Source organism: Callithrix jacchus, chromosome 7, assembly GCF_049354715.1.
Source record: "Callithrix jacchus isolate 240 chromosome 7, calJac240_pri, whole genome shotgun sequence".
Taxonomy (NCBI): Eukaryota; Metazoa; Chordata; class Mammalia; order Primates; family Cebidae; genus Callithrix; species Callithrix jacchus.
In genome coordinates, this window is record NC_133508.1 from 45,791,011 (window position 1) to 45,816,721 (window position 25,711).

General features: G+C 43.5%; 1 protein-coding gene across 1 annotated transcript; it reads right to left on the reverse strand.

Moving 5' to 3' along the window:
• Positions 1 to 6,992: 6,992 nt before the first annotated feature.
• TNFRSF9 (TNF receptor superfamily member 9) lies at positions 6,993 to 24,979 on the reverse strand. Its single transcript, XM_002750240.6, has 8 exons — positions 24,924 to 24,979; positions 23,746 to 23,880; positions 22,306 to 22,413; positions 21,776 to 21,913; positions 20,983 to 21,049; positions 18,025 to 18,155; positions 16,492 to 16,626; positions 6,993 to 7,809 (listed from the first exon to the last, which is right to left on the reverse strand). The coding sequence occupies exons 2-8, from the start codon at positions 23,843 to 23,845 to the stop codon at positions 7,721 to 7,723; spliced, it is 768 nt and encodes a 255-aa protein (XP_002750286.2). The 5' UTR covers positions 23,846 to 23,880; positions 24,924 to 24,979; the 3' UTR covers positions 6,993 to 7,720.
• Positions 24,980 to 25,711: the final 732 nt, after the last annotated feature.

Consider the following 25,711-nt stretch of genomic DNA (forward strand, 5'->3'; position numbering starts at 1 on the left):
GGTTCCTGGTGCGGAGTGGACACCTGATGGCTGCTAGTTCCATGAAGGAGTCATTTGTATCCCATAGTCAGTGTCTTCAACGAATGTGCCAGCATCTCCCTCTTCAATGAATTTGGGAAAGACTTGGTGTTTGAAAGGCTTCAATGGTTCAGTGAATTTTAAATACAACTATCTAAATCAATATTGTAAAACAGGTTTTGGGATTTTTTTTTTTTTGAGACAAGGTCTCACTCTTTCATCCAGGCTGGAGTGCAGTGTACATTCATGGTTTACTGCAGCCTCAACCTCCTGGGGTCAAGCAATCCTCCCACCTCAGCTCCCCTCAAGTAGCTGGAACTACAGGCATGAGCCATCATGCTCAGCTAATTTTTTAAAATTTTTCATAGAGATGGGCTTTTGCCATGTTGCCCAAGCTGCATTCTTTAGTTTTTTCTTGAGACAGAGTCTCCCAGGCTGAAGTGCAGTAGTATGATCTCAGCTCACTGCCACTTCCACCTCCCAGGCTCAAGTGATTCTCGTGCCTTAGCCTCCCGAGTAGCTGGTATTACAGACGTGTGCCACCACGCCTGGCTAATTTGTGTATTTTTAGTAGAGACGAGGTTTCATCGTGTTGACCAGGCTGATCTTGAACTCTTGGCCTCATGTGATCCACCTGCCTCAGCTTTCCAAAGTGCTAGGATTACAGGTGAGAGCCACCACGCCCGGCCAACAGCGTTCATTTTCATGTGACCAATAAATCAATTATTGGAAGCAAAAGGAATCTCAAACTGGACATCTTCAGCATCCTTGGGCTGTAACGTCTAAGATTCTGTTGTTTCCATTGTTTACAAAGAATGGCACTTTATTTCATGATCAGTCTTTATGATTTGATGTCGCAATATTTATAAAAAGTTTTTTAAAATGAGGTATTTTATTCTTATTCTTTTTTTTCTGTGAACATCAGAGATTTGTGTTTGATTAGAGAGTCCTTTACATAAAAACTTTGATAATGATCACCCTCCGATCCCTACCACACAGACAGCACACGTAACCTGCCCTGGCTGTGGTGGGCACCTCTCACCCACAGATGGAAACTGCTCTGCAGAGAAAGACGCCCACTTTCGTAGTCATCCGCCCTCACATCAAAAGTTTCCATCAGAGTGATATCTTCCACTAAAGAAAAAAAACTCAAAACTTTCTCTCGAAAAAAACCTGAGCTTGTTTTTAGCGTTTAGAAAATGATTTATAATTTGTATTTCCCTAAATAGGCTAATTTGTTTCTGTCATAGAAATTTACATCTGTTTCTATTAAACCTAAATATGGAACTTCCTAAATTAAACCCAGAAGGGGATCATTTTATTCAGTCTCAATGTTCCTTCCTTGTTAATTGTTATTTAGGAGGAATGATGACTCACGTGCCAAGTTCCTGTGTTTTTCATTTATAGCTTTTGCACGTTATACCAAAATAGGCTATGACAAAAATATCACCGTCTGTGTCATAAACACAGCCTCCTTTGTCCACAGAATAAACTCTGGATTTTCAGTTTGTAATTGAAGGCACATGAGAGGCTCGCTTGGTTATCTTGGACGCCCTAACCCTGGGGGGCATGACCAGTCCCTTTCTGTTTGTAGATAGTGAACAGGAGTGAACAGGAGGTAATTAAACACCATGTGTCCAAAGCCAAGAGGAGAAATCACTTTAGAACTTACAGCATCGTGATTTGGAAAGACAAAATAAGTTCACACCTAGTTTGTCCCTGAAATGGCACCAGTAAACTTCCTAAGCTTTGCTTTGCGTACTGTCGGGAAAGAATCGTCCAGCCAGTGATTGTTCTTTTATTCCCACCAGAACACCAGATTACTCAATCGGTAAAATTGTCTACTCTCCCTAAATTGACCTGTAGATTTGATGAAATTCCAATCAAAATCATTTCAAATTCAGCTTCTAAAATTTAGATTGAAGAACAAAGAACTAAGAATAACCAAGACATTGTTTTTTCTTTCTTTCTTTTGAGACAGAGTCTTGCCCTGTCACCCAGGCTGGAGTGCATTGGCACAATCTCCACTCACTGTAACTTCCACCTCCCGGGTTCAAGCGATTCTCCGTCTCAGCATCCCAAATAGCTGGGATTACAGACATATGCCACCATGCCTGGATAATTTTTGTAATTTTTAGTGGAGACAGCGTTTCACCATGTTGGCCAGGCTGGTCTCAAACTCCTGATCTCAGGTGATCCATCCGCTTTGGCCTCCCAAAGTGCTGGGATTACAGGTGTGAGACACCATGCCCGGCTTAGCTAAGACATTTCTTTTTTTTTGAGATGGAGTTTTGCTCTTGTTACCCAGGCTGGAGTGCAATGGCGCGATCTCGGCTCACCGCAACCTCCGCCTCCTGGGTTCAGGCAATTCTCCTGCCTCAGCCTCCTGAGTAGCTGGGATTACAGGCACGTGCCACCATGCCCAGCTAATTTTTTGTATTTTTAGTAGAGACGGGGTTTCACCTTGTTGACTAGGATGGTCTCAATCTCTTGACCTCGTGATCCACCTGCCTCGGCCTCCCAAAGTGCTGGGATTATAGGCGTGAGCCACCATGCCCAGCCAGCTAAGACATCTCTGAAGTAGAAAAAGAAGGTGGAGGGAGATGTCCTACCAGCTATCAGAGCTGTTACAAAGTTATTGTAATAAACACAGTGTGATACTGGCACAGGGTAGACAAATTGACAATGGAACAGAACAAGGAGCTCAGAAGCAGACCCACAGCCATGTGGCACTTGATGAATGGGAGATGAGATTGCAGATCCACAGGAAAAGATGAAGTGTAGAATAAATGGTGCAGGGGCTAGTGGTTACCTATATGTAAGCCATGGAATCAGGTCATTACCTTCCAACAAGCACAAAAGTCAGTTCCCGATATGTTAGACTTCAATATGAAAGACAAAACTTACAGCTTTTGGAATAAAATGTGGGCAAACATCTTTATAATATTGGGAGAGAAAACGATTTCTTTAGCCAGGCAACAAAAATATTAACCACATGAGAAAGCAGTTATAAATTTAATCAAATCAAATGAAGAACTTTTTGCTTATTACCAGAAAAAGAAAGACATCATTAATTAGAGAAAAATGGGTGGGGCGTGGTGGCTCATGTCTGCAATTCCAGCACTTTGGAAAGCTGAGGTGGAAAGATCACTTGAGCTGAGGAGTTCGAGACCAGCCTGGGCAACATAGTGAAACCTCATCTCTACTAAAAGTAACAATAAAAAATAATTTTATAAACATTTTTAAAAAGGAAAAAGTAAATTACAAAGGATATATGTTCATATTTTTGCAGACAAATTTCGCTCTTGTCACTCAGGCTGGAGTGCAATGGAACAATCTTGGCTCACTGCAACCTCTGCCTCCTGGGTTCAAGTGATTTTCTTGCCTCAGCCTCCCAAGCAGCTGGCATTAGAGGCACATGCCACCATACCCAGCTAATTTTTGTATTTATTTAGTAAGGACGGGGTTTCACCATGTTGGCCAGGCTGGTCTCAAACTCCTGACCTCAGATGATCCACTCACCTTGGCCTCCCAAAGTGCTAGGATTACAGGTGTGAGCCACTGTGCCCTGCCACAAAGGAGATATCTTTTAACTGACCAAAGATTATTAACTAGAATACATAAAGACCTTTTAGGAATCAGGACAAAGAACCACATTTGATTTTTTGTTTTGTTTTGCTTTTTCTTTGTTTATGTGTTTGTTTTTTGAGACAAGGTCTTACTCTGTTACCCAGGCTGAAGTGCAGTGACATGGTCTCGGCTTACTGTAACCTCTGCCTTCTGGGCTCAAGCGAGCCTCCTTAGTAGGTGGGACTACAGGTGCACACCACCACACCCAGCTAATTTTTGTATTTTTTGTAAAGACAGGGTTTCACCATGTTGCCAAGGCTCAAGTGATCCACCTGCCTCGGCCTCTCAAAGTGCTGGGACCATAGGCGTGAGCCATCACACCTGGCCCCAAGTTTTTTTTCAAATGGGCAAAAAAGCATGAGCAAGCATTTTATTTTAAAAAGTGAACACGGATGGTATATAAACATGATAAGTTACTCATCAGTAACCAAGTAAATGGAAATTAAGACCACAGTGAGATCTCATTTTATACCCACTGGATTGACAGAATTAAGGGCATCTGATAATACTAGGGGTTAACAAGGAGATGGATCAGTGGGTTACTCACATGACTCTCAGGACACTTATGACTGACAGGGGTACATGAGGACAGGCACTTTGAAGAACAGCTGGGCACTGCAGGAGACTATTGTTCAGAAAGGTTTTCTCCTTATCCCTATTTAAAGATTGTGTGGTGGCACATGCCTGTAAGCTACTCAGGAGGCTGAGGCAGGAGAATTGCTTGAACCCGGGAGGTGGAGGTTACAGTGAGCCAAGATTGCACCACTGCACTCCAGCCTGGGCAACAATAGCGAAACTCCATCACAATAAATAAATAAATAAATAAATAAATAAAGATTATACTTTTCTGCCCTACTGATGCCTGGCTTGACAGCGTGATTTGCTCTAAAGGTTACAGTAGAAAGAACTATCTAGGAGCAGAAGTGACAGATATCCATTTGCCACGCAATGCCCAGTGTTCCAAAGAGTAGCTTCTCCCTCCCCCTAAACCCCATAGTAAAATAACATGGGACAGAGGCACCGCAAGCTTGTGATAGGCATGTCATACCAAAGTGTAAGAAATGACAGAATGTGGTGGCTTACACCTGCAATCCCAGCACTTTGGGAGGCCAAAGTGGGCAGATCACCTGACGTCAGGAGTTCAAGACCAGCCTGGCCAACATGGTGAAACCCCATCTCTACTAAAAGTACAAAAATTAGCCAGGCATGTTGTCACATGCCTGTGGTCTCAGCTACTCAGGAGGCTGAGACAGGAGGATCACTTAAACTCAGGAGACTGAGGTTGCAGTGAGCCAAGATTGCACCACTGCACTCCAGCCTGGGAGACAGAGGGAGACTCTATCTCAAAAAAAAAAAAGGAAATACACCTTTGTTGTTTTGTTGTAATCCATTAAAAATTGGGGAATTATTTGTTATTTGTGCATAACTCAGCATGTCCTAACTGATACAGGCACCAGCTCATAAAGTTGAGCATCACATGTCCTAAGACCCAGCAATTCCACTTTTAGAAACTTTCCTTGGAGACACTTCTGCACAGGAGATACAAAAAATAGCATCCATGACAATGTTGCCCATGATTGCAAAACACCTTTAAAAACCCCAAATGTTTCTTGGTAGAGAATGGATCTATAATTCATGACATATCTGCAGCAGTCAATATGAATGCACTGAAGCTACACACAATAATGCAATGAGTTTTTTTTTTTTTTTTTTGAGAGTTTCGCTCTGTTGCCCAGGCTGGAATGCAGTGGAACAATCTCAGCTCACTGCAACCTTCACCCCCCTGGTTCAAGCAATTCTCCTGCTTCAGCCTCCTGAGTAGATTACAGGCACCTACCACCATGCCTAGCTAATTTTTGTAGAGACAGGGTCTCACCATGTTGGCCAGTCTGGTCTTGAACTCCTGACCTCAGGTGATCCACCTGGCTTGGCGTCCCAAAGTGCTGGAATTACAGGTGTGAGCCACTGCACCTGGCCACAGTGAGTCCTATAAATATAATTTTGAGTGATTCAGGCAAGTCATAGAAGTCTTCATTAGCCCAATACAATTTTCATAAAGCTCAAAAAGAAGCAAAATGAAATAACATAGGATACATAATTATATGATAAATGATTTTTTTAAGCAAGGGAAAGATAAACTCAAAATTCCTAAGAGAGGTTGCCTGGGGATGGGCAGGAGGCGAGCGGGGAAAGCAGCACATGGATGGTGGCTGTGACCTTGACTTTCACCCTGTAAGGATTCAGATACTAAATGTTCGTGGTCTGCGGCGTCTGTCACACCTACTCAACGCTGCTCTTGTAGTGCAAAGCCAGTCTTAGTATAGAAATAAATGCACGTGGCCGTGTTCCAGTAGGACTTTACCTATTGACTCTGAAATTTCAGTTTTATATAATTTTATGTGCTATAAACTATTATTCTTCTTTTGATTACTTTTAAACCACTTACAAATGTAAAAGCTGGCCGCCCAGTGGCTCATCCCTATAAGCCCAGCACGGTGGGAGGCCGAGGTGAGGGAATCACTTGAAGCCAGGAGTTTGAGACCAGTCTGGCCAAGACAGCAAAGCCCCATCTCTGCTAAAAACATAAAAATTAGTCAGATGCAGTGGTATGTATGCACCTGTAATTCCAGCTACTCTGGAAGCTGAGGCACGAGAATCGCTTGAACCAGGAGGCAGAGGTTGCCGTGAGCCAAGATCGCACCACTGTACTCCAGCCTGGGCAACAGAGCGAGAACCTGTCTCAAAAAAAAGCTATACTTAGTTCATAAGCCAAACAATGGCAGCCATGCCAGGTGGTTTACACCTGTAATCCCAGCTACTTGGGAGGCTGAGGCAGATGGGATCACTTGACCCCAGGAGTTTAAGGCTAAAGTGTGCTATGATCATGCCGGTGAATAGCCACTGCATTCCAGCCTGGGCAACATAGCAAGACTCTGTCTGTCTCAAGCAAACAAACAAACAAACAAAGGTAAACGGTGCGCCAGGTTTGGCCATGAGAGTTTGGCGGCCCCACTCTAGTGCTGCGGTAGGACAATAAGCTCACAGGTGTTCCCTTTTTCACTGTACTTCATACCTATCATATGTGGTTCATTTATTGGCTTCTGTATCAACTATCATGTTATAAGTTAAGAATGTTTAGAACGTAACCTGGCTTAAAAGGGAGCAGGACAAAGGTAGAAGGTGTGAGGATGGAGAGAACCTCAGGATACACAGACACCTGACCTCTTTCCAGACCTTCCTCAAGGCCTGAGGTTTTCTTGCCCTTGACCCCAACCACAGGCACTCTGCTCATATTTCCCCTGACAGTGGAGCATGTCATGTCAAATGAAAGAACCAATGGCAAGTTTAGTTGGGGTGCTGAGTGCACCTTGTGGCTTGTTGTCATATGTCATATTTGCACCAAAAAACAAACCTGCATTGATCTAGATTGTAATTGAAGTTGGACCACTGGCCTACATAAATGAATTTAAACTATCATTTTCTTTGGATTTCGAAAAAACTAGCTCGAGCCTGTTAAGTGGTATCTAGAAAATGCGTTTGTTTTTTTTTTTACCACGAGCTCTGTCCCCTCCTGTTTGTTCTGTTAAAAGTGCTACATTTTTTTGGCCAGGCATAGCAACTCGCATCCATAATCCCAGCACTTGGAGAGGCCAAAGTGAGCCCAGGAGTTTGAGACCAGCCTGGACAACATGATGAAATGCCACCTCTACCAATAAAAACACAAAAAATGAAAAAATTAGTCAGATGTGGTGGCTCTTGCTTATAGTTCCAGCTACTCAGGAGACTGAGGCAGGAGACTTGAGCTCCTGGAGGTCAAGGCTGCAGGGAGCTATGATGATGCCACTGCACTCCAGCCTGGGTGACGGAGTGAGAAAAACTCTGTCAAAAAAAAAAAAAAATGGTGCATTTTTAAAGGCCAACTCATTAGCATTTAGAAAAAAATGTGTGTTGGGGGTAATCCTGGGTATTATCTAGGATGGTCTTCTTCATTTTAGAAAGATGTAATAGTGGGATGACTTGTATTTCCTTGCTTCTTTTCAAGAAAGTTCCAATAGCCCCATCGATTTCCATTTCACAGTTCACGTCCTCCTTCTTCTTCTTCTGGAAATCGGCAGCTACAGGCATCTTCCTCTTGAGTAGTTTGTACTGGTCTCATAAATGCTAGAAAAGAAAATTTATGATACATATATTTTATTATCTATTTGAATCAGTTAACATTTATTTTCCGTAAATTACATCTATAGAACATCTCTAAGCAGCAAACATTCTCTCCTTTAATTTTAACAAACACAGCCAGGCATGGTGGTTCATGCCTGTAATCCCAGCACTTTGGAAGGCTGAGGTGGGCAGATCACCTGAGGTCAGGAGTTTGAGACCAGCCTGGCCAACATGGCAAAACCCCATATCTACTAAAAATACAAAAATTAGCTGGGTGTGGTGATGGGCACCTGTAATCCCAGCTAATTGGGAGGCTGAGTCAGGAGAATCACTTGAACCCAGGAGGCGGGGGTTGCAGTGAGTCAAGATTGTGCCATTGCAGTTCAGCCTGGGTGACAAGAATGAAACACTGTCTCAAAAAAATCATCATCATCATCATCATTTTAACAAACTCGTCCACAAGAGAGGTAACAGCAAGGAGGAACTTCCTCTAGAGATTATTTGAAATTTGTTTCCTTTTACCAAATACTTTTATTGGTCTGTAAGAATTATTTTCTTTATTTTCTACATTAGCTAAAAAAAAAAAAAGCATGAATCACGAAAGCATAAAATATTAGCCATATTCCAATCATAGCTCTAGTTTCAATTCAGCAGCACACATTTTCATCCTGAGGGTTACTTAGATTCGAGATCCTGTGGTTTCTTTGGAACGCAATGCTACGGCTCCACAAGTGTAAAGGTATCCCCACTACTTCCATCCGTCAGGAACGAAGAACTGATTTGTGCATGAGTGGCCAGTTTTGTTTACATTTTAGGGTGAAGTATTTGTGTTACTGCTCAGCAATTTTCAATCCTAAGCAGTTATTAATTTACAGACTGGCAAGGCAAAAAGTCCTACCCCAATTTCACAGGCTTGTCACTATAAAAAATAACCCAACCCAAATAACCACTCCATCTCCTAGAACTTATGGAAAACTGGCAAGATGTTCAAAAATTACTAATGGGATGCTTTTGGAAGTTTTTCCAAGGATAAATTTCAGAACGCAGATCTCTTCTGGAAAGATTGAGATGTCATGTTTTCCATATTTGTCCTGCTGAGTACAGCTGATAACCTGGATGCTGAAGACTCCGAAAGGCAGAGAGAGGAAGGCCAATTGGCTCAGGATCTCAGGACCCAAGGAACAACATGGCAATAGGTTTCCTGGGTTTTCTTTCTGCCTCCTTATCCCCCAGAGTAGGAAGCTAGAGAAGCCAGCAGCCTAAAAACACCAATGGTATAGACAAAACCAAAACCAAAAAGAGGCCAGGTGTGGTAGCTCACGCCTGTAATCCCAGCACTTTGGGAAGCCAAGGTGGGCAGATCGTCTGAGGTGAGGAGTTCAAGACTAGCCTGGCCAACATGGCAAAACCCTGTCTCTACTAAAAACACAAAAATTAGCTGGGCATGGTGGCACACACCTGTAATCCTAGCTAACTCAGGAGGCTGAGGCAGGAGACTTGCTTGAACCGGGGAGGAGGAGGTTGCAAGGAGCCAAGATTGTACCACTGCACTCCAGCCTGGGCAACAGAGCAAAACTCTGTCTCAAAAAACACACACAAAAAAAAGCTAATAAGAATGTGTGCTCATGCTCTAGTTATGAGACTAGGAAAGTGGCAGTATAGCAAGACTAAAAACTTCTAGGCAATAACCACTTAATCCCAACAAAACATGACACAAAACACAGTGGTCCCACATGCAAGCCCACCAGGAAAGACTGAGTAGACAGCCTAGACTTCCTCCTTCACCATGGATTAAGGCTCATCTCCCCCTCCTTCCTCGGGTGGTGTCAGAGGAGGCCTAGTGGGAGCCAGAACTCACACATGTCTAGCAATAACAAGGAGACCCTCACTCTCCGGGAGGTATAGCACAGAACCCAAACATCCTCCACCCCTGCCTAGCCGTAAAAAGCTACAGTCCTCTCCCCTTCCCTAGAGTGATGAAAGAGGAACCCTGAGAAAAATACAAGATCTAAATTGGATTCAGAAATTGGGTATGGGGGTTCACACCAATAATCCCAGTACTATGGGGGCCAAGGCAGGAGGATCACTTAAGTCCAGGAATTCTAGACCAGTCTGGGTAACATAGCAACATGCTGTCTCTACAAAAAATTTTAAAATTATCCAGTGGTGGTGGCACATGCCTATGGTCTCAGATACTCTGGAGGCTGAGGTGGGATGATCACTTGAGCCCAGGAGGCTGAGGCTGCAGTGAACCATGATCATGCCACTGCACTCCAGCCTGGGTAATACAGCAAGAAAGACCTTGTCTTCAAAAAAAAGTGTTTTTACTTAGGCCTAAATCTAACAAAACATATACAGAAGTTGCAAAGTGAAAACTACAAAATGTTGGTGAAAGAAATTTTAAAATATATAAATAAATGGAGAGACATACCATGTTCATGGATTGGAATACAGTCATACAGCATATAATGATGTTTTAATAAAAAACAGACTGCATATATGATTATAGTCCCATAAGATTATAGCGGAGCTGAAAAGCTGCTATTGCCAAGTGATATCCAAACATCATAACATTGCAGCACAACTCATTGCTCACGTTTGTGGTGATATTGATATAAAAACCTGCTAAGCTGCCAGTTGTACATATGCAATTATGTACAGCACATAATACTTGACAATGACAATAAATGACTATGTTAGTAGTTTATGGATTTACTCTACTATATTTTTTATAGTTATTTTAGAGTATATTCCTTCTACATGTGTGTATGTGTGTGTGTGTGTGTGTGTATAAAACCAGTTAAGGCCACGTGTGGTGGCTCACGCCTATAATTGCTGCACTTTGGGAAGCCAAGGCGGGTGGATTGCCTGAGCTCAGGAGTTTGAGGCTAGCCTGGGCAACATAGTGAAACCCTGTCTCTACTAAAGTACCAAAAATTAGATAGACGTAGTGGCGTGCACCTGTAATCCTAGCTACTCAGGAGGCTGAGACAGGAGAATCACTTGAATCCAGGAGGCAGAGGTTGCAGTGAGTCGAGATCATGCCATTGCACTCCAGCCTTGGGGACAGAGTGAGACTCCATCTCAAAAAAAAAAATAGTTTATTGTAAAACAACCTCAGGCAGGTCCTCTGGGTGGTATTCTAGAAGATATTGTTCTCATAGGAGATGACCGTTACTTGCATGTTTTTGCCCTGAAGACCTTCCAATGGGACAAGATGTGGAGGTGGCAGACACCGACTCTGTGTAGGTCTAGGCTAATATGTGTGTTTGTGTCTTAGTTTTTCACAAAAAAGGTTGAAAAAGTAAAAAAAAATTTAAAAATGTTTAAATAGATAAAAGCTTACAGAATAAGGAAATAAAGAGAAAATACTTTTGTACAGATGTACAATGTGCTTGTGTTTTAAGCTAAGAGTTATTACAAAGGAGTCAAAAAGTTACAAGAAATTTTTTAAGTTGATAGGCTGGGTGTGGTGGCTCACACCTGTAATCCCAGCACTTTGGGAGGCTGTGGTGGGAAGATTACCTGAGCTCAGGAGTTTGAGACCAGCCTGGCCAACATGGTGAATTAGTGATGAACCCCTATCACTAATACAAAAATTAGCTGGGTGTGGTGGCAGCTGCCTGTGGTGGCAGCTGCCTGTAGTCCCAGCTACTTGGGGTGCTGAGGCAGGAGAATCACTTGAATCTGGGAGGTGGAGGCTGTAGTGAGCCAAGATCTTGCCACTGCATTTCAGCCTGAGCAACAGACACTGCCTCAAAAAAAAAAGTTTATGAATTAAAACATTACATGCAGTAAGCTAAGGTTAATTTATTATTGAAGAAAGAAAACATTTTAAATAAATTTAATTTAGCTTCAGTGTACAGTGTTTATAAGACTACAGTGGTATATGGCAGAGGTCCCCCATCTTTTTGACACCAGGGGCCAGTTTCGTGGAAGACAGTTTTCCCACGGACTGGGGAAAAGGATGGTTTCAGGATGACTCAAGCGCATTGTATGTATTGCACACTTTATTTCTATCATTATAATATTGTAATATGTAATGAAATAATTATACAACTCCCCATAATATTGAATCAGAGAGAGCCCTGAGCTTGTTTACCTACAACTAGACAATCCCATTGGGGGTGATGGGAGACGGTGACAGATCATCAGGCATTAGATTCTCATAAGGAGTGCACAACCCAGATCCCTCACATGTGCAGTTCACATTAGGGTTTGTGCTCCTACAAGAATCTAATGCCGCTGCTGATCTTTCAGGAGGTGGAGATCAGGCAGTAATGCAAGTGATGGGGAGCAGCTGAAAATACAGAGTTCTCGTTTGTGAGTGCTGTCAGAATCAAAATGGAGTAACTTGTGTCAAAACCCTGACAAATGGGCCAGCATGGTGGCTCATGCCTATAATACAAGCACTTTGGGAGGCAGATAAGGTCACATAAGGCCAGGAGTTCAAGACCAGCGTGGCCAACATGGCAAAACCCTGTCTGTACTATAGTGAGGCATGGTGGTGGGCGCCTGTAATCCCAGCTACTCAGGAGGCTGAGGCACAAGAATCGCTTGAACCCTGGAGGCAGAGGTTGCAGCGAGAGAAATCACAACCTTGTATAAAGGTTACTGTACCTTACACACAAAAAAATACTTCTGAGGTTTTAGTCAAGGATAATTGTTTCAAAATAACTTATGTAACCCTCCTCGGTTTTTCTTTTAGGAGACGGAGTCTCACTCTGCCGCCCAGCATGGAGTGCAGTGGTGCTATCTCAGCTCACTGCAACCTCTGCCTCCCGGGTTCAAGTGATTCTCCTGCCTCAGCCTCCTGAGTAGCTGGGATTGCAGGCACACACCACCATGCAGGGCTAATTTTTTATATTTTTGGTAGAGATGGGGTTTCACCGAGTTGGCCAGACTGGTCTTGAACTCCTGAGCTCAGGTGATTTGCCCACCTCAGCCTCTAAAAGTGCTGGGATTACAGGCATGAGCCACTGAACCCAGCCCCTCATTTTTTCTTTTAAAAATTCTTGTCGCTTTTACCTCCCTGAATACACCTACTGTATTCCCATTGCAATGCTACTCCTGATAAAATACATTCTTTCAGCCTCTCTCTCTGTGATTTAGCTTAACACATACCATATGATTCTATTTATACAACATTCTTTTCTTTTTTTTTTTTTAGATACAGAGTATCGCTCTGTCACCAGGCTGGAGTGGAGTGGCACAATCTCAGCTCACTGCAACCTCAAGTGATTCTCCCACCTCACCCTCCCTAGTAGCTGGGACTATCGGTGCATGTCACCACCCCTAGCTAATTTTTGTATTTTTAGTAGAGACGGGTTTTCACCATGTTGGCCAGGCTGGTCTCAAACTCCTGACCTCGTGATCCACCCACCTTGGCCTCCCAAAGTGCTGGGATTACAGGCGTGAGCCACTGTGCCTGGCTATTTAGACAACATTCCTAAAATAACAAAAGTGTAGAGATGGAAGACAGATAAGTGGTTGCCAGGGGAAGGCAAGGAGGGAGAGTGGACCGGACTAGAAAGGCGTAGAGGGAGGAAATCTCTCCAGTGATGGATAGTTCTGATTTTATTGTGCTAGTCGTTGTACAGCTCCACATGTGTCATAAAGGGACACACAGCTACATATGCACACTGTGCCAATGAGAGTTTCCTGCTTTGCAATTGTACTGGAGGATGGAACCCATAAATGGCACGAGAGAGGTTCCTGTCTTGGCAAATTCCTGTGAATCTATAATTATGTCAAAATTAAAAGTTCTTTTGAATGACCTAACACTTTTTTCTAAAATGGATTACAGTTCCATTGAAACTCACTAGTTACTCATAAATACTTTTGAAAAGCATTTTGTACAGAACTTTGTTGCAGTCTGAGGTATGGACAGAACTTTGTTGCAGAAATAGTCCTTTGAATCAGGATTAAGTTCAGCACTTTGGGAAGCCAAGGTGGAAGAACCGCTTGAGCCCAGGAGTTTAAGACTGGCCTGGACAACATAGTGAGACCCAGTCTCTACCAAAAAATTAAAAATCAATTAAAAATTAGCTGATGAGTGTGATGGTATGCACCTGTAGTCCCAGCTACTCAGTACGTGAGGCAGGAGGATTGCTTGAGCTCTAGAGTTTGAGGCTGCAGTGAGCCGTGATCACACCATTGCACTTCAGCCTGAGTGACAGTGAGACCCTGTCTCAAAAACATAAAAGACAAAACTGAAATCAGGCTTAAGTGAGAGCTTAGAGGTTTAAATTGGAAGTGTAGACCTCAAAAAGAGAATGAAAGAGCAAACCACAGGCCGGGCGCACTGGCTCACGCCTGTAATCCCAGCACTTTGGGAGGCCAAGGCGGGCGGATCACAGGTCAGGAGATCAAGACCGTCCTGGCTAACACGGTGAAACCCTGTCTCTACTAAAAAAATACAAAAAAAAAAAAATTAGCTGGGTGTTGTGGCGAGTGCCTATAGTCCCAGCTATTTGGGAGGCTGAGGCAGGAGAATCACTTGAACCTGGAAGGCGGAGGTTGTGGTGAGCTGAGATCATATCACTGCACTCCAGCTTGGTGACAGAGCAAGACTCCGTTTCAAAAGAAAAAAAATAAAAGAGCAAACCACAAAATAGGAAAAGATATTCGCAGCTCATGAACAACAGACTATAAACTTCCTATACATTGGTTAGAAAAGGACAGAAAACCCTATGAGAAAATATTCAAAAGACTTGATCAGGCAATTCACTAAAGAGGAAATCCAAATAACCAAAATAACACGAGAAGGCATCTAACCTCACTTGCAATCAGTAATGCAAGTTAAAACCACAATGAGATACACTATCTACCCACCATATGGACAAAAATAGTCTGATGACACCAAGACTTATCAGGGGATATGGAGTAAAAGGAACCTCATTCCTGCCAGGGGAGTGTAAATGGGGTCCAGTCACTTTGGAAAACAGTTCGGCATATTCAAGACCAAGATACATGATCCTTATATCTCAGCAATGTTATTCCTAGGTTAAAAAACAAAACAAAACCAGAGACATGTGTTTACATGTGCTGAGATCCACGGACAAAAATATTCAAATGTCATTGCATGTATTAACCCCAAGGTGGAAATGATCTCAGGATCCATCAACATTAGAATAGGTAAATAATGATGTCATCATTCAATAAAAGAGTGTACAATAGGTCAGGCATGGTGGCTTACACCTGTCATTCCAGAACTTTGGGAGGCCAAGGCGGGCAGATCACCTGAGGTCGGGAGTTTGAGACCAGCCTGACCAACATAGAAAAGCACTGTCTCTACTAAAAATACAAAATTAGCCAGGCATGGTGGTGCACGCCTGTAATCCCAGCTAATCAGGAGTGTGAGGCAGGAGAATCACTTGAACCCCGGAAGCGGAGGTTGTGGTGGGCTGACATCGCACCTTTGCACTCCAGCCCTAGGCAAGAAAAGTGAAACTCCGTCTCAAAAACAAAACAAAACAAAACAAAACTTTACTAATGATTTTTCTGCACATATCTTTTAACAACCTCCAAATAGACACATTCTGATCTTATATGTTGTTTTGGTTTTGCTCTCAAAAAGCTCCTTTTATTAAATGTCTCATATTAAGTCTTATTAAGCCTGTTATGTCTCGTTCTATCATCCATAAAGACAAAAAACAGGTTGTCCTCCTTCTATATACTTTTTCAAATAATTATCAGTGGCTTTTGTCTAGTGGGTGCTGACTCTGTGCCAGGCACTTTCTGAGTGCCTTATAGAAATAATATCTTGTTGAACGAGTGAATAAGTGAAATTCATTATTGAAAATTTTCACGTAATCCATATTGATGCTTTAATAGTCCTTTTTATGAGTGGGTGGGGGAGACGGAGTCTCACTCTGTCACCCAGGCTGGAGTGCAGTGGCACCATCTCGGTTCACTGCAACCTCTGCCTCCCGGGTTCAAGTGATTCTCCTGCCTCAGCCTCCCGAGTAGCTGGGACTACAGGTGCCTGCCACCATGCCTGGCTAATTTTTTGGTATTTTAGTAAAGACGGGTTTAACCATGTTGACCAGGCTGGTCTCAAACTCCTGAGCTCAGGCAATCTGTCTGCCTCGGCCTCCCAAAGTGCTGGAATTACAAGCGTGAACCATGGTGCCCGGTCAGTCCATGTTGTTAAACCCCTTCAAACTCCCTCTTCGTTCTCTCTGCCTTCCTCAAATATGGGTCTAAACTCAATTTAAGCCCATTTATCAACCAGAGGGACATGGGGGGAACATGGTTTTCTGATTCTTCTTTGCCAGTGTCTATATGCGCGTACACACATGGTATAATCCAAGGCTGCAGCATATTTAAATCTGTCATTTTTCTAGAACTGGGGTGTTCTCTACTATACCCAAGCTTTCTCCATTCAGCACTATTGACATTTGAGGCAGCACCGTTCTTTGCTGGGAGGCTGCCCTGCGCATTGTAGGAGTTCCGCAGCATCGCTGGCCTGTACTTACTAGGTGCCAGTAGCTCCCAACTGCCACCACCACCAAGTAGTGACCATCATGACTGTCTCCAGACACTGCAAACCTTTCCAGAGACAAAACTGGCCACTGGGCTACATGAACCTCATTTCTATACATTTTTTAAAAATCATCTTTTCCTTTCTACTATAAAAAGCCTTGCCTTGTTAGAGCCCTAATACGATAATGTTACTCTTACGTTGTTTGAATATATACAGGAGTTTCTTTCTGCCCTGTTTAACAACAGAGAAACGGAGCACGAAGAAGAACAGCAGGAACAGCACCACAACCGATGTCAGCACAAGAAAGAAGGAGATGATCTGCGGAGTGCATCCTGCAAAACAGAGCCAAGGAGAAATGAACGCAGAAATGTATCGACGCTCATACGCTCATGTGTATATTTACATTGGTGAACTCCTAAGCATGAGAAGATTCAGAGCTTTGGGCATCTCCAACCTGCTAATGTAGTAAACTTAGAAAACTTTTAAAAAAGGCTGGGCATGGTGGTTCACACCTGTAATCCCAACACTTTGGGAGGCCAAGGAGGGTGGATCACTTAGGGTCAGGAGTTCAAGACCAACCTGGCCAACATAGTGAAACCCCATCTCTAATAAAAATACAAATATTAGCTGGGCGTGGTGGTGGGTGCCTGTAATCCCAGCTACTCAGGAGGATAAAGCAGGAGAATCGCTTGAAACCCAGGAGGTGGAGCATGCAGGGAGCCGAGATCGTGTCACTGCACTCCAGCCTGGGGGACAAAGAGAGACTCCATCTCAAAAAATAAAAAGAAAAAAGAAAGAAAGAAAGAAACTCAATGGCTGGGTGCAGTGGTTCATGCCTGTAATCCCAGCACTTTGGGAGGCTGAAGCAGGCAGATCACCTGAGGTCTGGAGTTTGAAACCAGCCTGGCCGACATGGCAAAACACTGTCTCTACTAAAAATACAAAAATTAGCTGGGCGTGGCGGTGGGTGCCTGTAATCCCAGCTACTCAGGAGGCTGAGGCAGGAGAATTACTTGAACCTCTGAGGCAGAGGTTGCAGTGAGCTAAGATCACGCCACTGCACTCCAGCCTGGGCGACAGAGCAAGGCACTTGCTCTCTCTCAAAAAAAAAAAAAGTATATATATATGTATGTATATGGGGCCCTATAATCCCCTTTCCTTAGCATTGATAAAAGTGTAGATTCTGTTTGGATGGAGTGTCCTCTGGCACTGTTTACAAATGTGTATCTCAGACTGAATAACAAATGCCTGGGAGAAAACTTCTGGGTCCCTGAGGGCAGGATACAGGAACAAATGCACCTGGGAGGTGCCTGTTGTAGGTGGAGACGTGAGACATCATGATATTGGGGCGATTTAGACACAATCTCGAATCACCATAAAATACTCATTTTGAGGCTTGCCATAGTGGCTCATGTGTGTAATCCTAGCACTTTGGGAGGCTGAGGCAGGTGGATCACTTGAGGTCAGGAGTTTGAGACCAGTCTGGTCAACATGGTGAAACCCCATCTCCACCAAAAACACAAAAATTAGCTGGGCGTGGTGGCATGTGCCTGTAATCCCAGCTATTCTGGAGGCTGGGGCAGGAGAATTGTTTGAACCCAGGAGGCAGAGGTTGCAGTGAGCCAAGATCACAACACTGCACTCCAGCCTGGGTGACAGAGCAAGACTCCATCTCAAAAAAAAACAACAAAAAAGATATTCATTTTGATTTAATGGCATAGCCCAGATACCTGGCTCTCTTGCAGGGACAGGCGGGGTCACAGAGGATGCTCCTGGAGAGAGGTCGGCTGAAGACTGTCCACAGACCACGTCCCTTGCCTTCGTCCCATGCACAAGCACAGACTTGCCATCCAAAGAGCAGCTTAGACAGTTCAACGAAAAAAGTTTAAATAATTAACTAAGGTCCAGAGGATTTCGATTTAAAACTTTTTCATTTTTCACCCAATGAAGTAGCCTAGTGAAAAAGATATGCGGGTCTGGGTTTGCAGGCAATGCAAAGGTATTTTGAAAAACTTCCACTTGACCATATGGCTCCCTGCAGCTTTCCGTGGCTTCCTTCTATTCAGTGACAGCTCAGTTCAGGCTGTTTTGCCTGGTTAGTCTCTTACCCCCAACTTCTTAACTGGACTTGACCATCTCCAGCACAGATAAAGGATAGCATAGGGTCAGAGGGTCCACCACTGGCATCAGACAAACCAGGGTTTGAGCCCTCGGTCTCCTGCTTTCTAAAATGACTTTGGGCAAGTTAAGAAATCTCTCTAGCCCAGGCATGGTGGCTCACGCCTTAATCCCAGAACTTTGGGAGGCCAAGGTGGGTAAATCACCTTAGGTCAGGAGTTTGAGACCAACCTGGCCAACATGGTGAAACTGTCTCTATTAAAAAATACAAAAAAAAAAGTAGCCGGGCATGATGGCGGGTGCCTGTAATCCCAGCTACTGGGGAGGCTGAGACGGGAGAATCACTTGCAGCTTGGAGGCAGAGGTCGCAATGAGGTGAGATTGTGCCACTGCACACCAGTCTGGGCAACAGAGGGAAACTGCATCTCAAAAAAGGATAAGCCAGTTGTGGTGGCTCACGCCTGTAATCCCAGCACTTTGGGAGGCTGAGATGGGCAGATCACAAGGTCAGGAGATCAAGACCATCCTGGCTAACACAGTGAAACCCTGTCTCTACTAAAAATAGGAAAAATTAGTCGGGCATGGTGGCACACTCCAGCAGTCCCAGCTACTCAGGAGGCTGAGGCAGGAGAATTGCTTGAACCCAGGAGGCGGAGGTTGCAGTTAGCCAAGATCACACCACTGCACTCCAGCTTGGGCAACACAGCAAGACTCTTTCTCAAACCAAAAAAAAAAAAAGAAAGGAAAAAAGAAAAAGAAATCTCCTTAAGCCTCAGTTTTCTCATCTGCAAAATTAGGGTTGTATGTGCTGCCAGAACTATTTCAAGGAACAAATGAGTGAGAGTCAGTGACACCCTCTTGCACGTCTGACACACGGAGTAAAGGGTAGCTGTCATCATCATCATCACCACCATCATTGCCATCATTGTTGCTGTTGCTGCTACACCTTTCCCTCGGTCCTTTACCTACCCCAAATCCACCCATCCTCCAGAGCCCAGTTCAAACCCACTTTCCACACAGACTCACTTAACAACTTTGAACAATTTGTATTGAAAGACCTTTTTCAAAAAGCCACTTTCTGGCTGGGTGCAGTGGCTCAGGCCTATAATCCCAGCACTTTGGGAGACTGAGGTGGGCGGATCAGTTGAGGTCGGGAATTCAAGACCGGCCTTGCCAACATGGTGAAACCCCATCTCTACTACAAATACAAAAAATTTAGCCAGCGTGGTGATGCACACCTGTAATCCCAGCTATTCGGGAGGCCAAGGCAGGAGAATCACTTGAACCCAGGAGGTGGAGGTTACAGTGAGTCGAGCCTGTACCATTGCACTCCAGCCTGGACAAGAGGAGTGAAACTCCATCTCAAAAACAAAACAAAAAGAAAACCAGACCTTTTTTAAAACGGTACTTTCCAAAGAGAGAATTCAGCTAAGTCTGAGAAAATAGTCAATACTTTTCTTGTGTATCGTGAATCCATTTGTCGGCCACTCTGATGCCGATAAATTATAAATGACAAAGGCAGGTGGATACCATGATTCCTGTTTTAAAACACTTTATTTTCTCTCCAAAAAAGTCACTTTCCCATCTGTTACAAACCCATACACTTTTAAAATACAATAAAAATGAAAATGTAACATAACAAAAATGATTTTCTAGTAAGAAGAAGCAAATGGAAAAAGAGCAGAGACACAAAATGCAATGCCCGAATTTTTATTCTTAGTCAACAGACACATTACTCTGCCAATTTGCCTTAAAAGTTTCTAAATGCTTATTCTCTAACCCTACACTGCTGTTGACAGAGGCACAGCACAAGCCATTTGTGGACCAGCACCTATCCATAGACCACAGTGTGAGTTCTGGTCCCGCAAATCAATGGTCACATTCTCTCGTATACCACTGGCTTTTTACCTCCTGTGATGGCCTTGTGTGCCAAGTGTGTGCCACATTTTGGAGGGTAACGAGCAATTGTTACTTTCTTCTGTGTCATGCTAGGGGCTGGCATTGAACAATATGGAGATGGGCTGATCACTCAGAGAAGGTAAGAGGCAGCAAAGAAATGAGAAGGAAACAGAGAAGAGGCTGACAGTTTCAAAGTTCCACGGACAACTCTTCTCCTTTTTCTTGAGACAGGGTCTCTGCTCTGGAGTGCAATGGTGCGATCATAGCTCATTGCAGCCCCAACGTCTAGGACTCAGGTGGTCCTCCTGCCTCATCAGCCTTCCATATAGCTGGGACAACAGGCACGTGCCATTACGCCTGGCTAATTTTTTGATTTTTTGTAGAGATAGGGTCTCACTTTGTTGCTGAGGCTGGTTTCCAGCTTCTGGGTTCAAGCAGTCCTCCTGCCTCAGCCTCCCAAGTAGCTGGGATTATAGATATGTACCACCACTCTGGCTAATTTTTCTATTTTTAATAGAAATGGGTTTCACCATGTTGATCAGGCTGGTCTTGAACTCCTGACCTCGTGATCCACCCTCCAGCCTCCCAAAGTGCTGGGATTACAGGAGTGAGCTACCACACCTGGCCTAACCAAGATCTTTATTCAATAAACTAAAGGAAATTATACATACTTTGTCCAGGGTCGACAGATGCCACGTTTCTGATCATTAAATGTCCCAAAACCACAGTCTTTACAACCTTGCATTAAAAACGAAAGCAATGAAAAAAAGGAAGCATTTTCATCATTTTATAACTTTTCCTGTGATGAATGTAATCAAGTCATTACCAAAATGCAATCTACACAAATCGTTCGATAATTCTTGAAACCCTAAGAGGCTAGTTTCTATGCTAACGGTACTTAGAGTATTGCTTGTGTCTGACGCGTGTGAAGATGAATGGTTCTGGCAATTAACGAATGTTCTGATTTTAAATTATTTCCATTTACGACAAAATAATGGAAATATTTCATTAATTAAAAGATGATATTAGGCCGGGCGCGGTGGCTCAAGCCTGTAATCCCAGCACTTTGGGAGGCCGAGGCGGGTGGATCACGAGGTCAAGAGATTGAGACCATCCTGGTCAACAAGGTGAAACCCCGTCTCTACTAAAAATACAAAAAATTAGCTGGGCATGGTGGCGCGTGCCTGTAATCCCAGCTACTCAGGAGGCTGAGGCAGGAGAATTGCCTGAACCCAGGAGGCGGAGGTTGCAGTGAGCCGAGATCACGCCATTGCACTCTAGCCTGAGTAACAGGAGCAAAACTCCAACTCAAAAAAAAAAAAAAAAGATGATATTAATATCATATACTCATCACTTGTTAACTTTGAGTTTCTACAGATCCGTTTGTTTATATTCAAAGGATCAAGGCCTAAGCTGTTTGCCTACATCACAAAACAGCACTAGATCAAAGAAGTGTAAACCTACCTTCTTTTGTCGATTCTTGACCTTGTTTACAATCTGGTTCACACATTCGGCATCCGGCCCCCAGGCAGCGAAATCCTGAAATGCAGTCACACTCTGCGTTGCTGGTGGAGGAACAAGCCTTCCTGGTCCTGAAAACACCTGTGAGGTCCCCACAGCCCCCAACGTTTTATTACATTTGTCCTCCAGATCCAGGAATCAAATTTATGTCGTGCAGTCACAATCCTTCTCACTTCACTTACAACGTTCTCAGTGATGTTAAAGTTTACTTTTAAATCTCTATAAAGACGTTTTTACATTTTGGAAAATCACAACTTCTCTCTCAGCAAATGAATGTTCCCTTTAATATTTAGAAAGCTCAGTCCACAAATAATTGCTATCATCATAAATTATTTTACTGGACCTACCAGTTAACAGAAGAATCAGAGTCTTTGACACTTGAGATTTTCAATAGGGAGCAGTTAGTGAATAGGAAAGAAAAGCTTCTCTTCCCGACTATCTTCTAGAAGAAGAAAACATCTTTGAACTCATACCTTTACACGGCCTGCACAGGACACAGACCCTTTGTCCGCCTACACTGGAGAAACTATTTGGAGGACAGGGAATGCAAGTCTGATTCTTGTTATTCCCACAGAATGTACCTAAAAAAAAGGCAGACCATAGCAGTACATGTTTGACAGCGGGCAGTTGTCACCCAAGGTGCTCTGAAGTTTACAAGAAAATACGATTAGAAAAGAATGATTCGTTTTCTAGATGCCACAGTGATAGACATTAGTTTGGTTGACTTCCTAAAATGATGCATGTGCAAGATTGTTCTTTGTGTAATCACAGAATTAGAAATAACAAAATTCAGACCAGACACAGTGGCTCACACCTGTAATCCCAGGACTTTGGAGGCTGAGCCAGGCAGATCACCTGAGGTCAGGAATTCAAGACCAGCCTGGCCAACATGGTGAAACCCCGCTCTACAGAAGTTAGCCAGGCATGGTGGCACATGCCTATAATCCCAGCTACTCAGGAAGCTGAGGCGGAAGAATCGCTTGAACCTGGGAGGCGGAGGTAGCAGTGAGCCAAAATCTCACCATTGTACTCCAGCCTGTGTGATAGAGTGAGACTCTGTCTCAGAAGAAAAAAAAAGAGACCGGGCACAGTGGCTCATGACTGTAATCCCAGCACTTTGAGAGGCTGAGGCAGGCAGATCGCCTGAGGTTAGGAGTTCAAGACCAGCCTGGCAACTTAGTGAAACCCCATCTCTACTAAAATATGAAAATTAGGCAGGTGCAGTGGTGCGTGCCTATAATCCCAGCTACTTGGGAGGCTGAGGCAGGAAAATCACTTGAACCTGGAAAGCTAAGGTTGCAGTGAGCTGAGATCATGCCACTACACTCCAGCCTGAGTGACAGAGTGAGATGCTGTCTCAAAAAAAGAAAAGAAATAACAAAATACAGATATTGTAAGAAATAAAGCAGCAGAAAGAAAATACTTTATCTATTGAATAAAACAAAATTATTATCTTGATTGATTCAGGAGATCAATATGACTGGGTCCAGAAGGACATCAATGTCCTACACTAAAATTTAAATGCGCCTGACATTCCCACTGACAAGCCCTGTGCCACCTGCTTACTTGCTGCTATGCCCCCAGTCTGAGCACAAAACCCTACACACAAAACTAAAATGTACTGAAGTCTTGCCGTGTGCCATGTGCTGTTCTAAGCCTTTTGGTGGATCCTCCCAGCCATCCCCCAAAACAGGTTCTCTTATTATCCTCAGATGAGAAAGTCAAGGCACAAGAGATTGAATGACTCAGCTTTGTTCACACAGCTAGGTGGTAGCATCCAATAAATATGTGTAAATGAATGGATTTTTCATTTTCATTTCCTTAAGGGGGAGCTCATTAGCCTTGACTACTAGACTAACTGAACCATGCTTCCAACAGAACAGATCAAATGCACATGGTAATTGGGCACTCACCAGCTGGGCAGTTACTACACAGATCCTGCAATGATCTTGTCCTCTCAAAGTTCAGGACCAGCAGCAGAGTGGCTACTATGTTGTAACAGCTGTTTCTCATGATGAAATCTGACACAGGTATGATACAAGCAAAGCCTATTCCAAGAGAATTTTAATCAAATTAACTGGTCTGGCAAATGTCACTCTGCAAAAGTAAACATTTCCAAGGAAAAGTGGTTTCTCCTTTCAAAATTCTCTATATTGCAATCATTACCTATACAATTGTACAAGAGGATAACTCAGGGTTTTTCAGGAACAATTAACGATGCAACACTATGGAAAAGTAGGAAATTCATAGAAACTACGGCGACTAGCCAGGCGTGACTAAGCACACAGCTTTGTGCATGTTTGCCAATGTCTGAGGGTGCATTTTCTATCATGTTCTGCTAAAATGCGGTAATAACAATAGCCAGAACTTTTGGGGACTTTCATAGGCACTGCAAAGTACCATCCAGCTGTCAATAATGTCAATTACTTGCGGCCCCTGAAATAAACTCCTTACAAAGAGAATCTGTCAGGCGCATCAGACTATTCGGTTAATAAGAAGCTATCCCACAGCACAGTATGGTGACCACAGTTAACAATAATTTATTGCATACTTCAAAACAGCTAGAAGAGAAGGTTTAAAATGTTCCCAACACAAAGAAAGGATACATCTTTGAGTTGATAGATATTAAACTACTGTGATTTGATCATTACACATTCTAGGCATGTATTAAAATATCACGTGTGTCCCATAAATACATTAATGTAAAATTATTATGTATCCACAAAAATTAACAAACTAAAAGTTAGGTTATTTATGAAAGAGAGAGAAAAAAAGAAGCTATCCTATAGTCACTCTTCCCCTTGAGCTGAACACCTAAACATGTGGAAAGTCCTCCCTGTCCAACACAGTGACACATTTTCTCAAACAGAACCATGTCCTAGCCCATTCTGAGATGTGAAGCTTGTATGGTAACAAAACTAGGGAGTGAAAAAGTCTCTTCAGGCCAAGTTATTGATGTTTATTTAATGGGCTATTGAAGAGATGACATTCTAAATTAGAAAGAGAAAAAGTCTAGAAAGGGGCAAAGGGAGCAAAGGTTCTATCCTCACCCCCTCTCAGTGCCCCCACTCACTCCCCCAAATGGACAGACCTTGAGATCTCAGGGCTGCTGGCGAACTTTCCACTCCTTGGTCTTCAGGGTTCTGCAGCTCGGGAGGGCTTCAGGTCACACACAAGAGTGCTGTGACTCAGCCGGGGGCGGGGTCTTGTGGGAAATTCCTGCCACAGCTGTGTGAAATCGTTCATTTCGTATCTGCTGGACCCCAAAATCCCCTAGAGTCCCTGTCCCTGCCTGATAATGGCACTTCCAATTACTTCTTAGAAGTAGCTCTCAGTAGAGAGCTAGTGTCAGGATGTGTCTCAGATGACGTTGGGAAAAGGATTTTGTCCCTTAAGATAGCTCTCCAGGTCAAAGCATTTAGCACGTCCTTAAAATACTGGATTTGAGACTAGAGGGATGAAACCAACTTCTCAACAGTGATCGGCATTTCGCCATACACTGTCCCCTAACTACACAGTCACTGTAATGCAAGAGTTGTCATTTCTTGAGCACAACCGATGTGTCAGGCATCAGAGATCCACTGTGGCTAATACACACAATCCTCGAAAGAATCCTAGAACTTGGTATGACTGCTGTGGTTACTGGAGGAAACTGGCTTTGGGCAGAGTCAGAGCGTCTACAGGACAGGGAGCCGGGTAGGGTTGGAACCCAGGACTGCCTGGTCCCTTTTTATCATGCTCCTCACTGTGTGGGTAAGAGTGGGAGGAAAGAGGGAGAAATGGAGTGAAATGGAAATGGGGAATCGAAGCAGTCACATGGTGGGTGAATGAACACGACACGATTAGGTGAAGATGAGATCTAGGAAGAATTTTTAGAAA